General features: G+C 34.7%; 1 protein-coding gene and 1 long non-coding RNA gene across 2 annotated transcripts; one reads left to right on the top strand and one right to left on the bottom strand.

Moving 5' to 3' along the window:
• Positions 1-1,173: 1,173 nt before the first annotated feature.
• On the bottom strand, positions 1,174-10,122 carry LOC148802322 (uncharacterized). Its single transcript, XR_016081910.1, has 2 exons — positions 9,573-10,122; positions 1,174-2,359 (listed from the first exon to the last, which is right to left on the bottom strand). It is a non-coding gene; the product is annotated as an uncharacterized LOC148802322 (long non-coding RNA).
• LOC104604137 (transcription repressor MYB5-like) lies at positions 1,220-2,232 on the top strand. The gene is made up of 2 exons (XM_010268379.3): positions 1,220-1,485; positions 1,776-2,232. Exons 1-2 carry the CDS (start codon positions 1,220-1,222, stop codon positions 2,230-2,232), a joined length of 723 nt encoding a protein of 240 aa, XP_010266681.1.
• Positions 10,123-26,479: the final 16,357 nt, after the last annotated feature.

The raw sequence follows: 26,479 nt of genomic DNA, 5'->3' as shown, positions 1-26,479 counted from the left end.
AAGATGGGATTTTGAAGTTTATTATTGAGGAGGAGGAACATGAATACTCTCAATAACTTTGGGGGGCATTTCAGGTTCCAAACTTTGTTAACCCCATTGAATCCATTAGTGGGATTTAACCTCCATATCATTTTATCACTACTTGTGTTTGTGGGTATATAAATTCCCTTAATTTTCATCCAAAGGTGGCTTGGAACTAAATTACAAACTTTATCTTCCCTCCAATCTCTCTCTTGATCCAAAATTTCATTCACCAAAATATCCTCATTAACAATTGCTTCATGGGGAACCACCATATCATCAGAAATCGGCTGGGGTATCACTAGCCCATCTATCATTCCAAAAATTAATATTTCTACCATTTCCAATCTCCCATTCAAATCCTCCTTTGCTAAGTAATTCTCTTGCCGTTAAAATCCCTCTCTAAGGTCATGAAATTCCCTTCTTGATTTTGGCTTTCCAAGAATCATAATCCTTTTGGAGGTATTTGTTCTTGATCACCTTTACCCAAAGATTTTCTTCTTCAATGAGAATTTTCCACCCCAATTTAGCTAGGCTGGCTTCATTTATCAAATGGAGGTTTTTCAGCCCCATCCCTCCTCTATTTTTTGGAGTACAAACTCGCTCCCAATTCATGAGATGAATCGGCCTCTTCCCCTCTGAGTTGGACCATAGAAAGTTTCTTTGACATTTATCAATTTCTTTTGAAAGATCTCATCATGATCATGAATCGGGGTATCATATTGGTTTTAGAATTAAGGAGGGTCAAGATCGAGTCCCACAAGTTTGCTTACAATTTTCTCATTCGGATTCAAGGTGTTTTTCTTTTTTAACTTCCCCATTAATAATGGGGGCCCTAAGGGACGCCTTGGCATTAACTTCAAGGGGAATTTTTAAAATCCTACCCAAAAATTTTTAGAGCCTCGGCATGTTTTTTGGAAAGAAAATGGTAGATTTGGCAAAGTGTGGGTGGTGTGTCAGATTACGTTGGTAGAGTGTGGGAACGTATGTTGTTGGGAGGAGATCCCAACTCATATGTTACAATGAATTGACAACCTGGTGGGTCCCAGATTTGTGGTTTTTCTCCTCCTCCTCCCGCCTTCCGCCGCTCCGACGTCTCATACTCTCATTTACGTCCATAGACAGATCGCCACTCGCAAGTAGTAACAGCCGTACAAACAGATAGACATAGAGAAAGAAAGGAATACAGAGACAAGAGATGAGGAACCGAAATTCTTCGTCATCGGCGGCGGGTCTGAAGAGAGGGCCCTGGACGCAGGAGGAGGACGAGCTTTTGTCCAGTTACATAAAGCGAGAAGGGGAGGGACGGTGGCGGACGCTGCCGAAGCGGGCGGGTCTGCTTCGTTGTGGAAAAAGCTGCCGCCTCCGGTGGATGAATTATCTCCGACCCTCCATTAAGCGAGGCCAGATCGCGCCTGACGAGGAGGATCTCATTCTTCGTCTGCACCGTCTCCTCGGCAACAGGTCTACGACGACTTACCACTCACCCTAACCTTCTCTCTCTCTCTGCGCGTTTAGTTTGAATTTCACTTTGCATCATGCATCCTTTTAGATCGCATCGCATCCCCTTCAGTTCAATTACAATGCTTTTGCAGATATTACACCTTTTAGGTTTTAGCTAGGGTTTTCAATTTTGGCTTGTATGTTCTTCCACGGTTCCACCTTATTCCTTTGGATCATGTGAAGGTATGCCATATAGTTAGTAATTCTTCTAACGTTCTATCTGTTTTAATTTTCTGGGAGTTTCTCTTCAGATGGTCTTTAATTGCTGGGAGGATCCCAGGACGTACAGACAACGAGATCAAGAACTACTGGAATACACATCTTAGTAAGAAGTTGATCAGCCAAGGAATAGATCCCAGAACCCACAAGCCACTGAACCCTAACCCTAACTCCTCGGAGGAGAATATCAACCCTCCTCCTCCTCCTCCTGCATCAAGACCTCACCCCAATCCAGAACCACGAGTCTGCGGTGGTGCAACTACGACTTACAAGGGTAAGATGCATTTCACAGAGATGAATCTGGATCAGGACCAAAGTCGGAAAGTGGGAAAAGGCGAAGAGAACCGGACGAACTCTGATGGCTTCATGATCGGCAGCAGACACGGGAACAACAACGAAGAAGACGATATTGATTGCTCCACTGATGAAGTCTTCTCTTCCTTCTTAAATTCTTTAATAAACGAGGACATGCTTGGGAATCAACAATAACATAGCAGCTTCAGAAGCTGCAATTAATCTGGTCATCTGATTGCATATCCTGATCTTCTGGTTTCTTCTGCACAGGCTTTTGGCTATGGTGCAATCCGAATCAGTTGCCTGTGCTCACACGACGAACCTGCTCAAGGAATAGAAAGATGAAATCAAACTGTTTGAGGACTGTAATTTCATGTATCTTATATGTATTCTTGCTATATCAGTTGTTTTGATTGTTGTTTGTAAGAAACTGTATAGATTGAACAACTGCTTTAATGAACGCATGAATCTACTTGTTTGGAAACAGATGACTACAATTTATTCTCTGTTGCAGAGATTTGGTTACCATAAATATAAAGCTAAAAGAAGAAGATGAACAGATATTTATTTGTATTCAACTTCATCAAATTATGATCCAAATACATCGCCTGGTTCATTGATTGATATCGTTAAATGGTTAATTGATCTCGCCTAGTTCCCCATGGAATTTGCAGCATCAATGGTTGATATTACTGTTTTGACTGTGACCCCAAGTGCTACTTCGATCTACTTACTACTCCATAACTTCATTTTCCTATCACCAGTGTTAAATGAGCAATTAATAGCTATCCTTACAGCTATGATTCTAGGGTGCATATCATCAAGTGTGAAATAAACCAGTTTGCATGAGCCTTCAACAGTTAACAAAAAAGACTACTTTTGATGCTGGAATCTACATTTACCAATTACACAGAATTAAGGTTTACTCCATATTGACAGTTAAAGAAGCACAATTTTAATATATCAAAAGATAGAATAAAACTGACCACATTTTTTTTTTGTAATCGAAACTGACCACATTATGGAAACAAAAAACCTTGTTCTTGGCCATGCAGAATTCTTGATTTTCTATTCAATTGTTCATCATATCTAGTCCCTATTAACCAAACAATGAAGATTTTGTGCTTGTTATTGACCTTGGAAAAAAACAGATAAAAAAATTGCTAAAGCTAATCCATTAACTCATTTATTTTAAACATTTAACAAGAATATTGTGCTCCAATGTTTTAAAAAATGACCCGGAACTGGAATCGTAACCGTTCTGGCCAGTGGTTTCCGGGTTGATGGTTCAACCGTCCGAACTGAATGGATAGTCTGTTCTAACAAAATAAATTAAAAAAAAATAAAAAAATAGTTAAACTTTAAAAATGACCAAAAACCGTTGAATGGGTTGACGGTTCGACTGCCTGGATCAATTTGTTGACTAATTCAACAATTTTTTGTTAGAAACCGGATTTGGAGTAAAACGGAACTGATTGCCTGGACGATTTCCGGGCCAAAAGATTTGACCATTCAGGTCAACAGCGATTTGAAAACCATGTTGTGCTCTTCATCCATGATGAGGAATTTTGACCTAGATGGCCTGGGAGCTGTTAGGACTTTTAACACTAGCATGGGTGGTGCGTGTAAGTTAGAAGGTGATAAAAAGAAAATGAACCGGAGAAGTGAGGATTGACATGAAGACATATTTATAAGTTATGTGGTAGATAGAGCATAAAGGTGGAGTAAGGTTTGTATAGCCTACTCAAATAGTTGAAATAAGCCTTACCTTTTATTTGATGGATGAAAATCATGAGATATGTCTTACTTGTACATATTTGAGTTGAAATGTCATAAATGCACCTCAGATTGCAAATGCATGCACTTATTGGCAACGATATTGGCCCATTCTATTTCTATATTAGAGTTTATAACACTTAATGAGTCAGTAATACTACCAATGACTAGGGTGGAGAAAGGTTTAAAGTATCGACATGTATTGGCCCGTATCGACCGATACGTATCATTCCGGGACCCCTCCAATATGTCCCTATAGTGAGTGTATTGGGGGTCTAACCAGTTTAGGGGGTGGAGGAGCCCTAACCCGGCCCCCTAAACCGGTTTCAAAAAAATAAAAATAGTAAAATAAAGGTACCGATTCGCCCAATATGCCCCTACCGGCATATCGGGCATATTGATATTTTGAACCTTGGGGTGGAGCATAAAAACACAATTGGTGGATTTGATGGTTTAAGGCTATAAGCACCCTAGTTTGCACAAAGTTGACATGATATCACTTGGTGGGTAGATCATTTCTGCCTGGGCCAGCCCGGCCCGACTTGAAACTAATGATATGCATGTATATTAATATTACAAATTTTATATTTAATTTTGTAATTTATTATTATAAAATTATATACAAATTTTATTTTTTAAAGAATACAATTTTGTTAATTTATAAAGTCAAGCCCAGAGATATACTTACAAAATTTTGTTAATTTTGTAAGTATGTATGATCATCCCTATGGTAGATCAATGTGTATCATTGCCATCTAGATCTTCTTCATTGATTCTATAGAAAATTTTGAAAAGATGATTGGAACATTGTATAAATCATAAGCAACAGCAAGCAGATATTGAGATTTGTTCACTGTGGTTGAAGAATAATGACTTAGGATTGGTAGTATCATGAGGAATAAGTTGCAAGGTTAAGGAGCAACAAAACGTAGTAAATTAATTGGGTAGAAAAGGAATATTATTCTATTTTAAACTACAAGCACATATTCCAATGCTAAAGTTATCTATTACTCAACTGAACTATTCCTTGTCCCAACTATATGGGGTCAATGAATCCTGTTCCACATTTTCATTTGGTTAAGTACCATCAATTGTTAGTTAATTAAGGGCTCTTAAATCATTTCTTACTACTTCTCATATCTTTTTTGGTTAATTTCCCCCACCTCTTCTTAACTCCTAAGTTCATAATAGATAACTTCTATATATAGAGATCTTCCTTGCCCGTGACTAAACCATCTACCACCTATTGGATCTACTGCTACATTCCTGCACATAGATTAATCTTTGTTTGCATCATTTTTGGGTTTTTCCCATTCATCTATCTCAATATTCACATTTTTCTACAACTAAGTGATATCAACTAAATGAATCCTGCTCCACAAATTCACTTTGTTAAGTATCATATATACCATTGTTAAATTATGGGCTCTTAAACCATTTCTTACGACTTAATTTCATATATTTTTGGTCTTCACTACCTCTTTTAGTTCTTAATCTTGTAACAGATCACTTCTTTTTAGTGGTTTTATAGAGATCTTTTTTGCACATGACTAAACTATCTCAGTTTACTAATCTTTTCTTTGTTAAAAATTATTTTACAAAGGAAAGATAATGGTCACATTGAGGTCTCTTGATCTCTAATCCTAATTGTACTCCAATTTCCTATTCTATAAGGCCATTACCCAATGCTAATCGTAGCTATTTGGTGTTTTGGAAGAGGTAATTTGGATATGGACCTAACCTTCGGCACTTTTTTTACACAAAGTAGCCACTCTCAAACTCTAATGCATGTTCTCTCACACTTGTTAGCTCAAGATTTTACCATTACACCAAGCAATGGCCATTTTTTTTTTTTTTTGAGGAACAAATCAAAGTATACTTTCATTAAGAATGAGCCATGTCTGATACAAATCAAAGTATTACTATTAAGTTTACATTGCATATATTCTATTTTTCATACTTATTTTAAAAACTCTTGTTTCTAATAAGTCATATGTCTATTAATCTGATTTTACATTTAGTTCATTTATATTTTGATTAATTAATACTATGCCATCAATGAAAATATACACCATGCAACCTCTTGGATAATTAATATTGTCTATTAATTAAGAGAATAACACTATCATTTTAATTGTGAAAGGGAAATAGTTAGGTTTATGATTTTATTTACATTGCAAATAGAGTTGAAATAAAAGTGATCATAACTTTCCTACCTGGATAAGGTATCTATCCTAGCCTTTACATTTTGGCCACATCTTCAAAAGAGGCACTGTATCAAATTGTTCTGGGATATCTGTTTTACAATATAATTGTAAGACATGAACCCTACATCATAGACTAAACTCTATGATGGGAAATAAATGATAATAATTAACATCAATTCTTTCAATCATCATTCATTGTATCAAGTAAACCATGGATGAGTGGCAAGAATAGTTTACTGTTACTTGAGGGTGTTTGCTTTTTCTTTCATGTTTGGGTTGGAGGGGGGGGGGGGGGGGGAGATGAGTGCTTGCCTATTAGAACAGCACCTGGTAGGTAAAGAATCTATTATAGATTTCCCCATAAGTAGGGGTGCAACCTTTTCAGGTTAGGGTTGGGATTTTGTCAAAATTTTAATGGGCCCAACCTGAAGCCTGAGCCTGAAACAGTGTAAAACTGTTAACTTGGGGGAACTCGACTTACACCCCTACCCATAAGTTTGATAGTTTAGATATTAAATCCCTAGTTTTTATTCTATTTTTTGTGTTCATGGATATTTCCATCATTAATAACAAAATCCTCATCTACCATACTAGTTTTTGTTTAATATGATGGATATTTGATACCATAGAGGTCATTTTTTATTTGAGTTTTCGTTTGTATACATGTAATATATCTGTGAATATGGATATGATATATAATCACATAATGTTTTTAATAAATAAATTCAATATTTTACATTTATATAAATTCACTATATGTGTATAAGTTTAAAATTAATTAAATATATTTTGGGTAATTCTCTGATGCTAGAAAGGTATGATGCCAAAAGAGCTTTGACCAATCAAACATTATCTATTTTGTTTTGTATAGATTAAAGAAAACCTTAGCATGTGTTGGTTGTTTTCTATTGTGTCATTGCGGTTCTTAATGTTTGTATCCATTCATGAAAAACTGGATTATCATAATTGAGTTTGAGGAACTGCATTGGACTTGTATGTTAAGGAATTAATAATGTATATAAATAATAAAAAATCATTAAGATGAGTTGGATGGTATCATTCAATCGAACATTTCATGGGTGTTCATAAGGTGGTAATACTTGGGGTATTTTATGCATCAAAACAAGAAACTAAGGGGGCGTTCTGTAATATGAAAGTTTTTGTTTCATTTGTTTTTTAAATTGCCACATCAGCAAAAAATAACATGTTCTTAAATTCTGTTTTTGTTTTAGAAAAGACCAAAAAAAAAAACAAATTGGTTTTGTTTCAAAAAACAATACATGCTTTTGGAGACATCAAAACAATGGTGTTTTTAAAACAACAACAAATTTTATAGCATAGAAATTATATGATTTATATAACACGATATTAAATAATTAGATGAAAACATGTTTTTAAAACCAGAAATTCAAGAACAGGTTTTTGTGTTATTGTTTTGAAAAACATTTTGTTTTCAAGCCATATGATCTTGATTTGCTTTTGAAACTAGCAACAAGAAAAACAGTTAACTTTACTCAAACAAAACCTCATGCAAAAGTATACATAAAGCAAATGAGGGAGGTTGCAATGGCAGACATCTGGGTTCTTATCCAAACTTAGGGTCCGTTTGATTTGCAATCGAAATCGGAATCAAAATCTATCGGAATTGGAATGTTCTATTTCCATAGTCTGTTTGGTTCAGACAAAAATGAGAATGAGAATTTAAATTAGCAGGACAAGAATGAGATTTCATTCCAAAGGGAGGGGCAAGGAATAGCCATTCCCTCAAATGGGGGAATGTCATTTCAGCAGAAATGAAAACGAAATTCCGATTCCACTCAATCAAACAGTTAGAATCGGAATAACCCATTCCAATTCCAATTCCAGACCTCTATTCCTCCGAATCAAACAGGGCCTTAAACTGGGTTGAGATGATAAAGCCTACAAAACCGGCCGGTCAATGTCGGGCTTGAGCCAAAGAATCATCTCATCAAACCCTAGGCCCTAGCCTCAAAGGAATATAATCAAATGATAATAGTTCAGTCGATAGGATCTCTAACTCATTGTAGCCGAGACCGGGGATCAAATACGGTTGCTGCGTTGTGTAGCCCCATGAAGCCTGGATATAAATAACTTTTCTGATATTTCATATTTGTTAAGGGCATTTATGATAGTTGACCTGATTCCTAGCTGACTCTTTTAAAACTAACGGTCTTATTTACTTCTGACCGGCAGATGGTGCTTGCGTGTGAATGAGTGGTAGATGAAACAAAAGGTAGGTGGGTCTAACGCCAACTTTCTGACCAAAACCCTATTTCTTTTGTTGAAGTTGGAATAGTTAGGAAGCATTGTTCAAATTGGGGAATTCACATCTGCGCCCCACAAACACCCTAGAGCATGTCCCAACTGTGTATTGAGAACATCTTCCACTGATAATTTTGAAAAATGTTCTAAATGCATGCTAAGATGTGCATGTGGGGCGCAAATTTGATCTCTCCTCTAGGCCAATATAGGACCCATAGTTACTTTGGGCCATTCAACCTCATGAATCTTTACAGGGCTATTTTCCCTGCAACCAGACCAATTACCTGATATTCTAAGAATGAATTTAACATATATGTACAAAGGATATTTTCGATGTGCAGCTGGATGTTATATTCTCAGAGATTTTACTTTTAAAAACTAACCCATGCCCCATCCCGGTCAGGCAGGGCAATGATCAAGGGTTAATCCAAATGGGTATCATGACCAGGTTACAGCTGGTCGAATGTTTGGCCAGCCAGGTCAATGATGGGTTGAAAATATTAATTAAGGCAAATCCATTTTGGATCATTAAGTGAATCTGGATTTCCTCCTCACACCCACCTCACAGCACTCGCAACCATGCATCGGGAACATCTCTCCATGAATGAAAAAATGCATGTATGTCTGCAAGGAGGAAATCCCATCTATAGTGGTAATGAACCAATGTAATTATGCTACGTGGACAATGCAAATCAGGAAAATGGTCATTGATGTCCTATAATCAACACCTTTGGTTTTCTCATAGTTTTGCTTATATAACCTAGCCAGAAGGAAAGTAAGTTAATCTTTCTTATTAATAGTATTTTCCTAAAACACCCTTTACCAAGCATTCTACATTCTATTTCAAACTTCCTTTTCAATCCCCAATTAGTGATTAAGGTTGAGCAAAGATCAAACTTCCATAGAGAGAGAGACGGGTTTTTACTCATGATTTCACATGAATCTAGGGAGGGATTACAACTTTCATTAATAAGAAGAATCCATAATTTTTCTGCAAATATTCTTAAAAAGCATTTGAGCAAACAAGTTAATGATGATCTGAATTCAAAAATCAAAATGGATGTTCTTAGATAAATTTTCATCATTAAAAGTTTTGTGTTTTAAAGATGTTTTAGTTGGTTTATAAGCTGGATTCAAATAGGAGAAGTTTTTTACTGAAATTATTTAAAGAGGTTTTCTTGAATACAGGCCAAGCAGGAGCAAAACTTGCTATCTTCTTAGAGGAAGAACAAAATAAATCTATGCAAATGCAAGTTCAGACAGACTCACCGGAGAAGATATGCTCCCTCTTGCTACCCAAATTCCTGAACAATTCAGCACTCCACCATTCATGTCGAATAAGTGAAACAATTCACGGAGTTCAAGTACCAAGAGCTTATCTGCATTGTCAATATCTCCATTGGTATGACAGAGAGAGAGAACTGATGAAATATGCAGGCAATGTTGTTTGTTTGGATTGACCGGTAGCTTTATGTATTTGAGGATCCGATATTGTTTGTTAGACGGACCAACCTTTCTCTTCTCTGATTTCTCTTGTCTACTTATCTCCCTAGCTGAAGGTAATTTCTGTCATCCTGACGGTTAGTTACATGGGCTTGAGTCTTGACACTACAGACTGGAAGTTGGTTGCTGGGTTGAGGTTCAGCTATCTACGACATTGAGTTCTTATTTCGATTCTAAGGGGGCGTTCTTTTTTTTGGATTTTGAGAGGAGGGAAGTTGGTCAATAATTCATGTTCTTTTTTTAGATTTATGTGGAGATCAGAGAAAGTTTATTTTCCTGAGTATCACGAGTAAGTGATACCCATCTCCTAAGTGGGTAAAAAACTTTCCCATGTGGGGGAAGTCACTAACACTTGAATGGGGCAAAATACCTCCTTTAATAATGAATTTTTATGGCTAAAATGGTTATTGCCTTATTTACCTGAGAAATAAAAGAATATGGGTAAATGCACTTACCTGGGTAAATCTTTCCTAGAAAACACTTATCCGGGTAAGTGTATTTACTTGGGTAAATAACTTACCAAAAGGCAAACAGGGCTTATAAGGGTTATAGAAATTGGCAAGGACATTAATATTTGCAGCAATAGCAACTAATGCAGTGTTTCAGCACTTTAAGAGGGCCTTCTACCACATGAATTGTTTTTCTTATTTCCAGTCGGTTCTAAAACCAATCAAAATCATGTGATTTCAAAATAGATTGTTTCTCAAAAAAAAAAAAAAAAAACATGTTCTTGGTTGTGTGTTTGTTTTCTGTTTTCAAAAGTAAAGCAAAAAACATGCATGTTCTGGAATATGGTTTCAAGAACATATTTCCATCTAATTATTCAACTTCATGTTCAATGAATCATATGATTTCTATACTAGAAAAATTGTTTTTGTTTTAAAAACCAAAATTTTGTTTGTTCTAAAAACATGTATTGTTTTTTGAAACAAAATCAACTTGTTTTTCCTTCTGAAAACAAAAACAGAGTTCAAGAAACATGTTTTTGTTTTTATATAATGTGACGATTCCAAAAACAAATGAAAACAAAAACATTCATATTATAGAATGCCCCCTAAATTGTGAAATAACAATGAATCATGAACTAGTTTAACCAATTATCAAGTCCGGGTTTGCTGCAGTTTGATGGCTGTGTTTAAGGCTGTTTAACCAATAATGAGGCCCCACTTCTGCCCCTAACACCTACAATCATCAAGTGCAGCTATCAAGGATCCATAATTGGTTAAACTAATTCATGACTCATTGTTATTTCGCAATTTAAAGAAGTAATTGCAACAGTTTTTCTTGCTGCAAATATCAATGGCCTTTTTCAAATGCCATAGTCCTTGAATCGAACTAAGACTAATCTGAAATTCAGTGTAGATATTTGATAATATGAAAGTTATTGACTGTTAGTAAGTAGATGATGATTACTCTCTTGCCCCTCTCACTCTCTCCACTTTATTGGGCCAAACCGTATTTCCTGCCCACTACTCTCTACCCACACTCTATCCGTCTTGAATTGCAGTCACACATTGCCCTTTTGTATCTGAAATGTGCAGCAGTGTATTGTGGGAGGGCGTCGGTAGAGAAAATGAGCAGCAAATCTGGGCTCGGGCTGTCATCGTTGGGCTGGATCCATGGTTTTTTCTGTCACATTTGATATTTTCCAATGGTGAAAGAAAAGAAATAAAATGAAATTTACCTCAACAGTTGTGCTGTCATATTTTTCTCTTATTTTCTTGTATTTTTTTGAGAGGAAATAAAAGAAAGTCAGAAAATTTTCATATATTCTAATATCTTTGTATTTTTCTTTTGATTTTCCTTTAGGCTGTGTTAGGTTTGAAAGAGAAGTTAGCTTCCCTTCCTTTCCCTACTTTTTCTTTCAAACCAAACACAACCTTCGTAATTAGCAAACTCTTCCTGAATTTGTATTGTGGTTCAATTTTGTAGTTGTTGTGTAAGAATAAATCCTTTGAAAAAAAAATTGTTTCTTCTCACATTTCTGTATTCAAGATGAGAGTGAATTAAGTTTGATTCCAAAAAATGAAAGCAAAATTTTGCACTTAAAGTTGGTCAATGTAAAAGAAAAAGGTAGATCCTTAGCAAGGTTCAAAGTATTGATACAGGGTGATACTCCGGCAGGATGTATCAACCTGTATCGGTACTTTCTTTTTTTTTGTTTTTTTTGTTTTTTGAATCTGGTTCAGAGGGGCTGGTTTAAGGCCATCTACCCCCTCCACCACTTGTCGATTTGAAGCATCCCCTATAGGGGCGTATCGAGAAGGCTCTGATACGATACATATCGGCCAATACGGGCCAAGACAAAGACTGCCACACATCCAAAGCCCCGATGAATCGAGGGGGTAACCACATGGCATGCTCCATTTGGCCTATGGGCTTAACATTGATGCACACTGCAAGTTGCAAATGAGACAAGGACACATGGAAAATGCAATCCGAGTCTGTCAACTCTCAAGGTCAATGCCAATTAGACATGTTCATAGGCTCGGGCTTCAAGCCAAACCCGAACCCGACCCGTAAACAGGTCTAATGCCAATTTATACTACTAATAAAAGAACGAATAACCTCATTTTCTGGACTTTTTATTAGACATTTTTACCCCTTATCAAAACAACATACAATGGGCATAAAAAATGGCATATATGTCCTTTACTCTCACTCCAAAAATTATCCACTTATAACAGTTAAGAAACTGTCCACTTATATCTAATAAAAGACTGTCAACTTATAATAGTTAAGAAACTGCTCACTTATAACTGTTCAAAAACTGTCCAATTATAAATTGTAAATAGTTTTATCTTAAAGACACTGTTACGTGCAAATGCTTCCTAAACACTTGTATGAGGAAACTCTGCCCAGGGTGAAACTTTCATATTATATTCACATGTAAGCTTTATATAACATTGCAAATGTATCAATATGATTATAGATTGAATCCAACCAAGTTTACATTATGGGATATTTTTATAGATATTATTGATTTTTGTATCCTAATTATGAGAAAATTAAGATTTCATAATCATAACTATAAGTTCACATTTGAAATAATTCCACAACAGAACCAACAATTACCACACTAAAGAATACAAAATTAACATTTGATACCCACAATGCAGAGGTAAATTCACTTCAACCATATTATATTAATTCAATTATAATTGTAACTTTCATTTCTAGTGTAAACAAAACTTCTATGTTACAAGTTCTATCGCAGTGAGGCATACAAGTTAATTTGCCATTATTATAAAATAAAGCCAATTTGAATTATAGTACATATTTTCGTTAGCAATGTTGTACAGACTAGATTAATTCAAAATACATTATTATTTATATACATTAATTTATGATTTTTTCAATTTTCTTTCACCCCCAAAACAAATGTTATACAGATTAGAGTTCATATAATCCCTTCGATCTTATTATATCTTTGAATTTGATTATCCACTTCAACAGTCCTCTCCTTGCTCCAAATCTCTCTTAATTCTCTCTTTCTTCAATTTTCTCAGGCACCCCTTATAATTTTATATATTTATTAAAATCTATCATCTAGTTTGCATTTTACTAAAACACTCCTATAGTTTGCAATTACTTATTCAACCCTCTATCAGGAACCTTTTGTATTTCCATTTGGGCAGACCTCTTAAAGCGAGCGGAAAATGTTAAAGGTCATCAACCCAAGGTTTCTATTCCAAAATTGCCCCTAAAAGTTTGCATATCACATGTAATCCACTCCTTTTACAAAGTTATAATGTGTGGAGAGTATTCATTTTTTCCTAAAGGTTGATAAGAGAATTATTAAGGATATTTTTTGAATAAAAACCTTGGACCAATGCCACTTTATATTTTGGCACACTTTAAGGGATCATGTGAGCATTCCTAGATGGAAATACAAATGGTTCTTGATGGAGGGTCAATTAATTAAGCAAGATACATGCAAATTATAGTGTGTGTTTTAGTAATACACAAAATAAAGGGTAGGTTTTAATAAATACATGAAACTATAGTGGTGTTAAGTAAATAACACTTGATAAATTTCCTAAATTATTGACTATAACGCATCTATTATTTTTTTATTCCCTACAAAAATCTAGGTTTTAAAAGGTTTGAAAGCCCGTATGCACTAAATAGCGAAGAAGAAAGTCTTTTTCATTCCCAGGTGAAACTTTGTTATTTGACGGTTAGAGGAGATTGAGAACATGTTTTTTTTTTTTTTTGGAATTGTACACAATTTAGATGCCACTTTGAGCCTGATTTAGTTTTCTTATTACAATTTTCATTGTTCTCAAATCGAGGGAGGTAAGTAGAGTTGTAAAACGACCCGTGCCTACTTGTGGCTCGTGCAAAGTGTGGGCCATGTTGTGTCGGCCCGTGGGCAGTCTTGGGTCTTGCTGCCCTCCCTAGGGATAATTTGGGGGTTGGCCCAGCATGGCCCATGGTCCAAGCCCGTGCAGGCCTGGGCCAGGCAGGCTGCAGGTAGTGTCAGGCTGGGCCATAGGTCGGGCCTTGGGTGTGTTTGTTTTTTTTTTTTTGACATTTTTTATTTTTTTATTTATTTGCTAAGTAAAACTAAAATATTTAACTTTCCTTTGGGAACTAATTGAAAAAATAAGAAATCTAACAAAGACTCAAAGTGAATAACAAATTGGAATAAAGCTAAGAATTTTATTTCATTTAAATTTGAATGATAGAAAGCATACAATGGTTGGACGAATGGAATATGAAAATTAGAAAATGGAATAAATTAATAAAATATAAAAAATACAATATAGTTACAAATTGAAAATAAAAAAAATTATGTTATTAAAAAATATCAAATAAATTAAATAAAATTAAAACAAAATTTACAATAATTTGAAAAAATGCTATACAACTATTGAGTATACAAAAAATATTGACTTCATCATTTTCTCCTATTGTTCTTGACTTTGATCATTGCAGGAATTGAAAATGGTGGAGGATAGGGCTATTTATAGGAATTGTTGAATGGCTTGGATGAGAATGGTGGAGAATAGGGCTATTTATAAGAATTGAAAATAATTCAATTGCCCAAAATACCCTAAAAACTAGCCATTGTTTAGTTGTTGGGGGGGTTATTGTGGTCATTGTAAAGTTATTTATCACTTTACCCAAAATGCCCCCTGAACTAGCTATTATATAACTGTTGGGGGAATTTGTGACATTCTTTCTCCCCCAAAACTAAAATATATAAATACCCCCCTATATAGTTGTTGGGGGTATTTCTGTAAAAAAACCCTATATAGCTACGGGTCGTGCTGCAGGCTGGGTTGTGCCAGCATGTGGGCTACGGGCGGCACGACCAGGTTTACACCTCTAGAGATAAGTTTCTTAGGTATGGATTGAAGGCCTAAAAGCATTCTTATGTTTTTTGGAGCACTAAATAGAATAAAAGAGCATCTTCTCCATTCGACCATTCCTTGGTGAAGTTCTATTTTTTTAAGAGTTTAACTGAGAATATTCATTTTGATTGTACTACATTCATATCCCATTACTTTTACATTTTGGACCTGTTTTATTTGCGGGGATAAGAGTGGAAATGGAATCAGAATGTGCCATTTCAGGAGGAACGCCATTTCAGGAGGAATTGTTATTCCATTCCCAATTTTAGTTGGGCGGAATTGTTATTCCATTCCCATTTCAGGAGGAACGCCATCCCCTAGAATGATCATTCCCTCCCCCTCCCTTAGGAATGAAATCCCATTCCAGGTGATTCCAATTTCCATTCTGATTCCAATCTGAACCAAACTATAAGAATAGAACATTCTGATTCAAATTCTAAAGTATTTTGATTCCGATTTGAATTGCGACCAAAAGGACCCTCTTTCTTTTTTCCTTCCTCACACACACATAACATCTTAGCAATTGAAGTTGAAGGGAGCGCTTTACCAAAACTTATACTGACATTGGTCAGAACTAATACTTGGGTTAGATTATTTGACAAAACGCCAATATCTAACAATGTTGTCGAAGGGGTTCGACTATGATATGGAAAAGATATGATATCCAAAAAACAATTGACCAATAAATTGGAATCATAAACGTGATAGAGAATAAGGTGTTATTTATCAAAATTCATGGGTGGGTTTTGATTAGTCAAAACTCTTTCCATACCATATCTTTTCCACATCATAGATTTTCCCCAAAGTAAGATAGTCATTAGATGTTTATGCATAGTTTCATGGTGGAGAGGGATTGATTTCTCCATATATCTAGTTCTCCTCCATGTTGTACATAAAAGATAACTCAGTTTCTCTCTATCCTTTCTAATTTCTCCCTATATATCCTCTTTCACTTACTCTCTCTCTCTCATTTTTTTTAATATTTTTAAAGCATATTAAACAAGCAAATAACATATTATTATGTAATATAATTTAAATAAAAAGTTCTAAACGACTTCTTGTAAAATGTTTTGACTGGTCCATTGGTTTAACCGCCTAGGTTCATGGTTTTTGACCAAATAGCTTGTTTGAACATATCAGATTCAGGGTAAAATAGATCCAACTTTATCTCTGGGTAATGGGTCAACTGATCCAACCATTGGGATCAACCATTGGAAGTTGCATCCACACCTTCTTCCACCTTGTTTTAGAAAGAAGCCAAAAATGGGAAGATTGGGAATGCCAATGCAACCATAGTTCCATATAATGACAGGAATGCAATTGATGAGAAGGCCGTTAGTGAGCAATTAGTTGTAATGAAGGCTGAGTATGAGAAATATGGGAGGATGATTAACCATCTTGAGATGCATTCACTTCCTCTAGTCCTTCAGGCAATCCAACTTCTGCATTTGCTCATTCAGGTATACAAGCTACTATCAACCATGTAGTCATCTAAGGTAATTGTAGGATCCCTTGGATTATAGATTCTAGAGCTTCTGATCATATGACTAGCATTTCTACCTTGTTTAGTTCTTAAGACCTATTTTCTGGTCGTGATAAGATTACTTTGGCCGATTGCTCTCTTGTTCCTATCTCTAGCAACGGAGTCATCAAGGTTACTAACTCCCTTTCACTTAGTTCTGTCATTCATGTCCTTAAGTTGCACACTAATTTGATGTAAGTGAGCAGCTTAACTAAATCCTTAAACTACAGTATAACCTTTTTTTGTTCTTATTGTGTTTTTCAGGACTTGATGTCTCAGAAAGTGATTAGGAGTGGTTTGTGAGACTAGCTTTACTCCTGGACAAAGCCAAAGACAACATGAGAAAGTTGCTTTTGGGTCTACTTCTTTAGAGTCATTTAGTTGTATCATGTTACATCATTTACGTTTGGGTCAATTATCCTTTTCTGCTTTTAGTCATTTATTTCCAAAATTGCTCGAAGGAATAAACATGTCTAGTCTTCATTGTGGGTCATGTGAATTATCAAAACATTATAGAAATACTTTTTCCTTGAGTAATAAGAGATCCACTTTTCTTTTTCATACTATGCATTTTGATGTGCGAAGGCCGTACCACTTACCTTCTATGGGTGGCTATTGATATTTTATCTTGTTCATTGATGATTTTTCTTGGTATACTTGGTTATTTTTTATGACTAGTAATTAAGCACATGCATTGAATGTGAGAATTCTTTTTTCATATTAATTACTTGAATTTCAAATATTTCATAGTTAAAATAGAAATTGAAAATTAACAAAAGTAACAATATGATCAAAAATAAACTTAAATATTTATTATTCAATTATGACATCATGTATTTCTTTGAAAAGTTGGATCATTGACCCACCATCTAGATAAGAAAATAGCATTGTTTTTTGGTTAGTTCTAAATTAGGAAAAATTATAGTCAAAGTTGTCTGTACATTTAAAATTAGGCTACAAGTTGGTCCATAATCCAACAAAACTCTAACAACCGAGTCTACATTTCAGGTTATAAAAACCCTCGCCATGTCATCGGAGGGTTATGTTGCTATTACCAACATGGGACTCTTAATCCATATTGGACACAACAAAATGCTTATATTGAAATTGCCTTTAATGTTGGGTGATTGGAAAATTAAAAAAAAAAATGTTTTTAGTTTCTCTCTCTCTATCTCTCAATCTCCCTCACACTCTCTCACTCACAGTCGTTTTTATCTGCTCAACGGTTATGTGATTTGAAAATAAATAAAAATGGTTTTTGGTTTCTGTATTTACATTATCTATATCAATTTCTCTAATTCTCTCTGTCTAGCTATCGTTCTCCCTCAATCTCTCTCATTCTCTTTCTTGGTCGATCTCTCATTCTCCCTTAATTTCTATTGTTCTCCCTCAGTTTCTCTCCCTCTCCCTCTCTCATTTTTTTTTTTATTTTCTTATACAGTTATATGGTATTAATCAGATCGTATAAAAGAACATGAGACCAACTTGGTATGGTTCAAAAATTATTACACCAATTTGATAAAAATTCACAAGAAACTCTTAGCTATGAAATTTACACCAACTGGAGAACGATAGAGATTGAGGGAGAATGAGATATTAATTGAGAGGGAGAGTGAGGGAGAAGAATGAGAAAGATTGAGGGAGAACAATAGAGAGAGATAGGTTCTAATTTGGCTATAGACCGAAGCTAAGAGAGTGGGAAAGACAGAGGGAGCGAGAGATCGAGAGATGACTATGAGAGTGAGAGAGAAGGAAGGGAGATCGAGAGACAGAGGGAGTGAGAGAGAAACTAAAAACCTATTTTCGATATAGTTTTTTTTTATTGTGTCCAACATGGAAAAAGATTCCCATGTTGGCAACGACCACATAAGCCTCTAATGACATGGCAGGGGTTTTTATAATTTGAAATGTAGAGCCCATTGTTAGAGTTTTATTGGTTTCTAGACCAACCTGCAACCTAATTTTAAATGCACAATCGACTTTGACTATAATTTTCCCTTTAAATTATATATTTCATTTATATTATATAAAATATTCTTTATTTATCACACTTAATTTTTGTTTGTCTATGGTATCATTTTACTCAAACCACTAACCCACCATCTAAAATAAATTATTTCATTTCTAGGTTGATATTAAATTTTGTATTACATTTCCATCATTGATAAAATTATTTCTTATGTATAAAATTTATTTTTGTTCAATATAATGAATGTACAATATTAGATATATATCCAATATTTTATTTTTTATAAATATATAACATTACATATGTGCCAAAAATTTTTTCTATCTTTTTTTTTTTATTTTTGTGATTCTTTGTATTTTCTATTATTAAAAATTTTATTATTTTACTATGACATCATTTAATTTCTAGGTAGATTTTGAATTTGACATTCCATTTTCATCATTATTCAAAATACTTCTTACATTTCATAGTTATTTATTTTAGTTTTTATTATTTAATTATGGCATTATTTATTAATCCATTTGACCTCAAATGGTCGAATTGCTTGCCCACCACCGGAAGGGAACAAAATAGTTTTGTTTTCAAATTACTTATCAAAATATTTATTTTTCTACTATTAAAATTAATATTGTGGATTTAATTACAAGAATTTAATGATAAGAAAAATATATCTTAAATATAGGATTTAATGAGAGAGAATAGGAAAATATTTTTATTTCCAATTGGTTTTAAATTTTACATTCCATTTTCATAATTAATAAAAACAATTCTTATTTATCATACTTATTATTGTTTAATATGTATGCTAAAAATGTTCCCAATTTTTTTTAATTTCTATTTTTTTCATTTTTTATATTTTTTAATTTTATTTTTTAATCGTGGCAACATGGATTAACCCATTTGACCCAAAATGATTTAATTTCTTACCACCACTTAGATGAAAACGCTATTTTTTCTAGGTAGATTTTAAAAGTATATAAGCTTTTATGTTATTGGAATTATTAATTTATTAAGTATAGATTTAATTAATAGAACTTAATGATGAGAAGAAATAAAAATGACTTAAATATATGATTCAATGAACATGAATGCAAGTTAATAACTTAAATATCGAATTTAATGAGAGAGAATTGAATGTATTGGATATCTTTAAATTACATCTTTTCAACTCATTTAATATCAAGAACCAATTACCCTATTTGCCCTCATTTTTTATCATTAAATTTAAACATAGAGGGGTAAATATTGTCCTTAGAAAATTCCAGAAATATTCTTGAGGTCATTCGTACTTTTTAAAGTAGTATTGATATCTCGTGATTAGGTTCCCAAACTTGTGAAACAATTCCATGAATTTGTTCTTACCCAATTTGATACAAGAATCAAGATATTTCAGTTCAATAATGCAAAATAATATTTTGAGAAAAAAACCTCACTTCTTATCTCACTAATTTTGGGTTATTCACTAAAGCTCTTGTGTTTGTACTATGGAACAAAATGGAGTAGCTAAGAGAAAGATTCATCATATAATAGAAGTTGCGAGGAGCATTTTGTTTGCTTCACATGTTCCTACAAAGTTTTGGGGGAATGCTATTTTCACAACAACATACATAATCAATCGTATGCCATCTAGAGTCTTGGATTTTAAGTCTCCTTTTAATCTACTTTATCTAAATAAGGAGTTTTTTTTCTCTTCCCCACTAACACTTTGGTTGTACTTGCTATGTGCACATTTCTAGTACCCTGAGACATAAGTTTGAATCAAAGGCACATAAGTGCATTTTCCTTAGTTATGCCTCCACATAAAAGGGTTATTGTTACTTTGATCCTAATAGTGGCACTCGTTTTGTCTCAATGAATGTCACTTTTGTTGAGTCTACTCCTTTCTATGGTTCATCTCCGGGGGAGCATCGTTCATAGGGGTATTCTTCACAGTTATTTGCACTCCCCCTTCAGGTTCCCGTTGACTTCACTTGAGTCATCTTCTATTGAGTCCAGAGGGGAACACTCATCCCCTAGTCCCCCCACTATTCTTGTTCCTCCACCATTGCCTCCCCATCCTCTTACTATTCACAGGTGGTACTAGAGGCAAATGGCTTGGAGTGAGTATATTGTTTCTCGTACATCATATGAGCCTCCTATACTTTTAGTTGTAAAAGAGACAACAGGTGCTAAGGTCACGCCCTTGAACTCTTCCTTCCTAGACCTCGATGTCCTTATTTCCATAAGAAAAGGTAAACAGAAATGTTCAGCAAATTGTATTTCTAAACACCTTTCTTATGGCCTTATTTCTCCTTCATATTAATCCTTTCTTTCCTTTGTTTCTTCTCACCCTATACCTAGGTTTGTAGCATAAGCACTCTCTACTCCAGAATGGAGGGATACTATGAGAACCGAGATAGAGGAGTTGTTGAAGAGACAATAGGTGTCGAGGTCACACCCTTGCAGTCTCCCTTTCTAGACCTCGATGTCCCTATTTCCATAGGAGAAGGTAAACAAAAATGTATTCTACATTATATTTTTAAACACCTTTCTTTGGCCTTATTTATCCTTCATATTATTCCTATCTTTCCTTTGGTTCTTCTCACCCTCTACCTAAGTCTGTATTAGAAGCACTCTCTACTCCAGAATGGAGGGATTCTATGAGAACCAAGATAGAGGCACTACAGAAGAATGATACATGGGAAGTGGTTGGTTTGCCTAAAGGGAAGGAGCTAGTGGTTGTAAGTGGGTGTATACCATCAAATATCATGTCAATGGTTCCATTGAAAGGTACAAAGCCCATTGGTTGTAAAATGTTATACACAAACGTATGGAATTGACTACTTAGAGACTTTTTTCCCTTGTTGCAAAGATGACCTTTGTGAGGGTTTTATTATCCTTGGCAACTCATTCAAATTAGCCCCTCTATCGACTAGATGTGAAAAATGCCTTCTTGAATGGAGAGTTACATGAGAAGGTTTATATGTCTCTCCCATTGGGGATGTATGGCCTAGATATGCAGGGTAAGGTGTCTAAGCTGAAGAAGTCTCTCTATGGGCTCAAACAGTCACCAAGAGACTAGTTTGAAAGGTTCAAGGCTGCTCTTGTTACCTTTGGTTACACATAAACATAGTTTGATTGTACCCTCTTTGTGAAGAAGAGAGGTTCATTAGTGATATACCTTATAGTCTATGTGGATGACATTGTGGTGACTGGCACTGATGTGACATGGATTGATAACCTCAAATCCTTCCTCAATGTAGAGTTTGAGATCAAAGATCTAGGGGAATTAAGGTATTTCTTGGGTATTGAAGTGGCTCGATCTAAAGATGGCATCTTCATATCCCAATGCAAGTATGTGCTAGACTTGCTCACTGAAACATGTAAAGTAGGAGCAAGACCAGTGCCTACCCCTATTGATACAAGTCACAAGCTTTCTGCTTCTAATGGAGAATTGTTAAAGGATAGGGGAGTGTTTTAGATGTTTCTAAGGAAACATTAGCCAGTTCATGCTTGCCCTTAGAGATACACATATGACAACAACAGAGATAATTTTATATTACTTGAAGAGTACTCCAGGGAAAGGTATTCCTTTTGCTAAGCATGGCCACATGAAACTGGAAGCTTATACAAATGTTTACTAGGTAGATAACATTGATGATAGGAGGTCAACTTCGAGGTATTCTAGTATGGTTGCAAGTAATATTGTTTCTTAGAGGAGCAAGAAACAATCAGTGGTTGTTAGATCTTCAACTGAGGCAAAGTACAAAGCTATGGCTCATGGAGTTTCTGAGTTGCTATAGCTTCGGTCCTTATGGAAGAATTGTGTGTTGAGTATGACAGGCCACTGATGTTGTATTGTGACAATTAGGCCACCATTAACATTGCCCACAATACTATACAACATGATAGAACGAAGCATATTGAGCCTATTAGGCATTTCATTAGAGAAAGAGTGGCTTTTGTCTACCTTTCATTGTGTCTGAAGAACAGTTAGCCGATGTTCTTACCAAAGGAATCTCCAAGGCGAATTTACTGCATGATACAAGAAAGCTAGGCATGATTAACATTTATGCTTAGCTTGAGGTGAAGTGTAGAAAAGATAGGTGGAATGGCCCATAGCCCATAGTTGTGCTTTATACTTTTTTATGTTATGTTTTGTTCGTTAATGGGCCTTTTCTTATGAGCCTATTTAGCATTAGTTTTTCTCTTATTTTTAATTAGTCAACCGCCCCACTAAGGGCTTACTTGTAATTTGTTGTTAATTAGTGATTAACCTTTTATTTAAAAGATTAGGGAAGGGAGATGGTGTATGATCAACTCATCCCTTTATCTTCCATTGTTTCTTCCTCTTCTTCTCCCTTTTGCTATCTTCTTTGTTTCTTCCTCCTTTTTAATCAGCTATTTTTATTTTTATTTTGGGACTATTTTTCTTCTTTGCACTACTAAGTCAACAACAATAACAACTACAACACCTTCAACAACAATTAGAATTGAATGTGGCATATCGTATTAAAGAACATCAGGGGTTTATAGAGTTTAAGAGAATGAATCCATCATCGTTTGAAGGCTCCATAGATCCAATTGAGGCTGAAAAATGGGTGCAGAAGTTAGAGAAAATTTTCAAGGTGTTGAAATGTCCAAAAGATGATAAGGTGACCTATGCTACTCATATGTTACAAGGAATTGCTCATGATTAGTGGATGACCTATGAACAAATATCCACATAGAAACAAGAACTCCACCCATGGGAGTAGTTTTTCAATGACTTTTATGAGCATTATTTCCCTAAAAGCGTGTGCCAACAAAAGGAAAGAGAGTTTATTGACTTGGTACAAGGTGAAAGGCGATGGTTGAGTATAGAGTAGAATTTTCTAAGCTTTCTAAATTTGTCCCTAAGTTGGTACTTGATCAAGAAAGTTGTGCTCGTAGATATGAAGAAGGATTAAATCCTCATATCAAGCAGATAGTTGCAGCTTTTAAGCTTAATACTTATGTTGAAGTGCTTAGCAAGGCATTAATAGTTGATGGGGGTATTATGCAAAATCATGATACAAGTGACAATAATCAAAAGAAAAGGTTAAAGCCATCTAGGTCCCAAGATGGACAAAAGTTAGAGAATCAAAGTAAAAAAAAAAAAAAAAATTAGAAAGAAGATACTAGTGGTAAATTTCAACCAAGTGGGACTCGGTGTCGAAAATCTCAAAAGAATCACTCTGAGGCTGATTGTCGTTGGCTAAATGAGGCATGCTTTGTTTGTAGTCAAAAAGGCTATAAGATTGTTGGTTGTCCTATTTAGAAGAAGCAACAAGGTTCTCAAAAACCTCAAATGACTCAGACACCATGTGCAAAACACAGTGTTTGGTATATCAATAGGTGAAGGCCAAGCATCAAAGGCCAACTGGGCAATTGCAGCCCCTTCCCATTCCCGAATGGAAGTGGGAACACATACCTATGGATTTTGTAATAGGACTCAAGATGGTAATGATGTAGTTTGGGTGATTGTTGATCGGTTAATGAAGTAAGCTCACTTTTTGGCAATCAAAGTTGGATTTTCCTTAGAGCGGTTAGAAAAATTATATGTCAAAGAAATTGTAAGGTTGTATGGCATTCCTGTAACTATTGTATCAAACAAGGATGGCCATTTTGTCTCTAAATTTTGGAAAAAAATTACATAAGGCTTTGGGAACTCACTTAAACTTTAGCATGGCTTTTCATCCTCAAACTAATGGCTAGTAAGAAAGAACAACTTAGATTCTTGAAGATATGTTGAGAGCTTGTACAATTGATTTGGGTGGCTTTTGGGATGAACAATTACCTTTATTAGAGTTTTCTTATAATAATAGTTATCATTGTCGGCATCCAAATGGCCCCATATAAGGCTTTGTATGGGAGGAAATATAGGTCACCTATTTGTTGAGATGATGTTGGTGAAAGGAGATTATTGGGCCTTGAAATTGTACAATAAGCAGTGAATAAAATTCATCTAATCAGGGAAAGACTGTGTGTAGTAAAAAACTGACAAAAGAATTATGATAATAATAGAAGATGAGAGTTGGAATTTCTAGTAGGGGATCATGTGTTCTTGAAGGTGTCTCCTACTAAAGGAGTGATGAGATTTGGGATCCGAGGTAAATTGAGCCTTGACTTATGGGTCTATTTGAGATTTTGGAGAGAGTTGGTGAAGTAACATATAGACATGCTTTGCCTAATGTGCTTTATGTTTCAATGTTGAGGAAATATATGTCATGTCCAAGTCATGTGATGAATCACCCCCTTTATAGCTTAGAGATGATTTTACTTATGAGGAGCAACATGTACGAATTGTAGACAAGAAGGAGCAACTGTTAAGGCACTGAAGGATTCACTATGTTAAGGTCCAATGGAGAAATCACATTGAAAGAGAGGCCACTTGGGAACTTGAGGATGACATGAAAGAGAAATTCCCCCAACTATTTGGAAACGCATGTATGTAAAGTTTAGAGGACTAAACTAAATTGGGGCAATTTGAAATTTCTTTAGCTAATGCAAAAACTCTTTCCTCTTTTCTTTTTCCAGACTTAAGAGAAGGTGAAGACAATCAATCATTAGATAATCAAATTGGGGATTTATCTCAGTGACTTTTGGCAGCAATGCTCTCCTTAGGTAAGTCTTTTTCTCCCATGGATTTTCATTATTCATTTTCTTGTGCATTAAACTTAAAATTAGGATTTTTGCTAGATGATCATCTTTCGGCCAATTTCTAGCAAGAAAAGTAGTTTTATTAGATACCTCTTAACATTAAGAACCAAATGAACCCAACCTTGTGTTTTGGATTTGTGCAAGGAAAGCTAGTTTAAATTTTGGAATGAAACACAAGGGACATCAGCCGAATTTAGATCACTAGAAACCAGCATTCCGGTACATTTCTGACTAGATTTTACTTTTAAATTATATTTCTCAATGAGGTCATTTAAATTGTACCTAGAACTCCTTGTTTGTATTTTTGTACTAAAAGTTATGAAGTTTTAAAGTTTGTATCCTAGATCTACCAAATTTGGGCATCCAAGAAAATTTTAGCAACCAACTGATTTTAGGCCACCAAAAGGGGGCCATCTGGTGATCTCATTGGAAGTAATGTTTAAATTGTAGTTGGTTGTAAGACCTTCATGATGATATATCACACTAGTGAAATGGACATTTGGGTCAGAATTTATGAGTTTTAAAATTTGGGTCCTTGAACATAGCAAATCTGAAAATCAATGAGTTTTAAAACCTAAGCTAGTAAACTACCAGAGGATTAGGTAGACTAATACAATAAGTTTGTAGTTTTCACACAAATTTATCAATATAAGTTTTGAAATTGGTGGTACAATTTTTCATTGACTTATAGGCTTTTGGATATACCATGACTCACTTGCATTGGTACCTTAGACCCAGTGTGTTGAGTAAGGGACTTTGCATCTTCAAGTTATATATGTTTTTGTTTCATTTCATTCTTTTTGTCAACTATCAATTGAATTAACAAATAAATTCTTGATTATATATATATATATATATATATATATATATATATATATATATATATATATATATATATATATATATTGTTTATTTGAATTGGGATCCAAGAATGTGAATAATATGAATTTGGAATCTAGATGAAATATATATTTTTTGTTGACTATTGTGAATCATCGATATTTGACACCTTGTTATTCCTTAAAAGAAACAATAATTGTTTTTTGAACTTGTTATTCTTTATTTAAGTATATTGTTATTCTTATGATAAATTCCTTTGTGAGACTCGAGTGTCGATTGATGTATCTATTATATTTTAATAATATAAGATTACGCTCTGGAC

This window comes from Nelumbo nucifera, chromosome 2, assembly GCF_055504915.1.
Source record: "Nelumbo nucifera cultivar China Antique chromosome 2, China Antique-T2T, whole genome shotgun sequence".
Lineage (NCBI taxonomy): Eukaryota > Viridiplantae > Streptophyta > Magnoliopsida > Proteales > Nelumbonaceae > Nelumbo > Nelumbo nucifera.
This window is presented reverse-complemented; position numbering and strand designations above follow the sequence as displayed.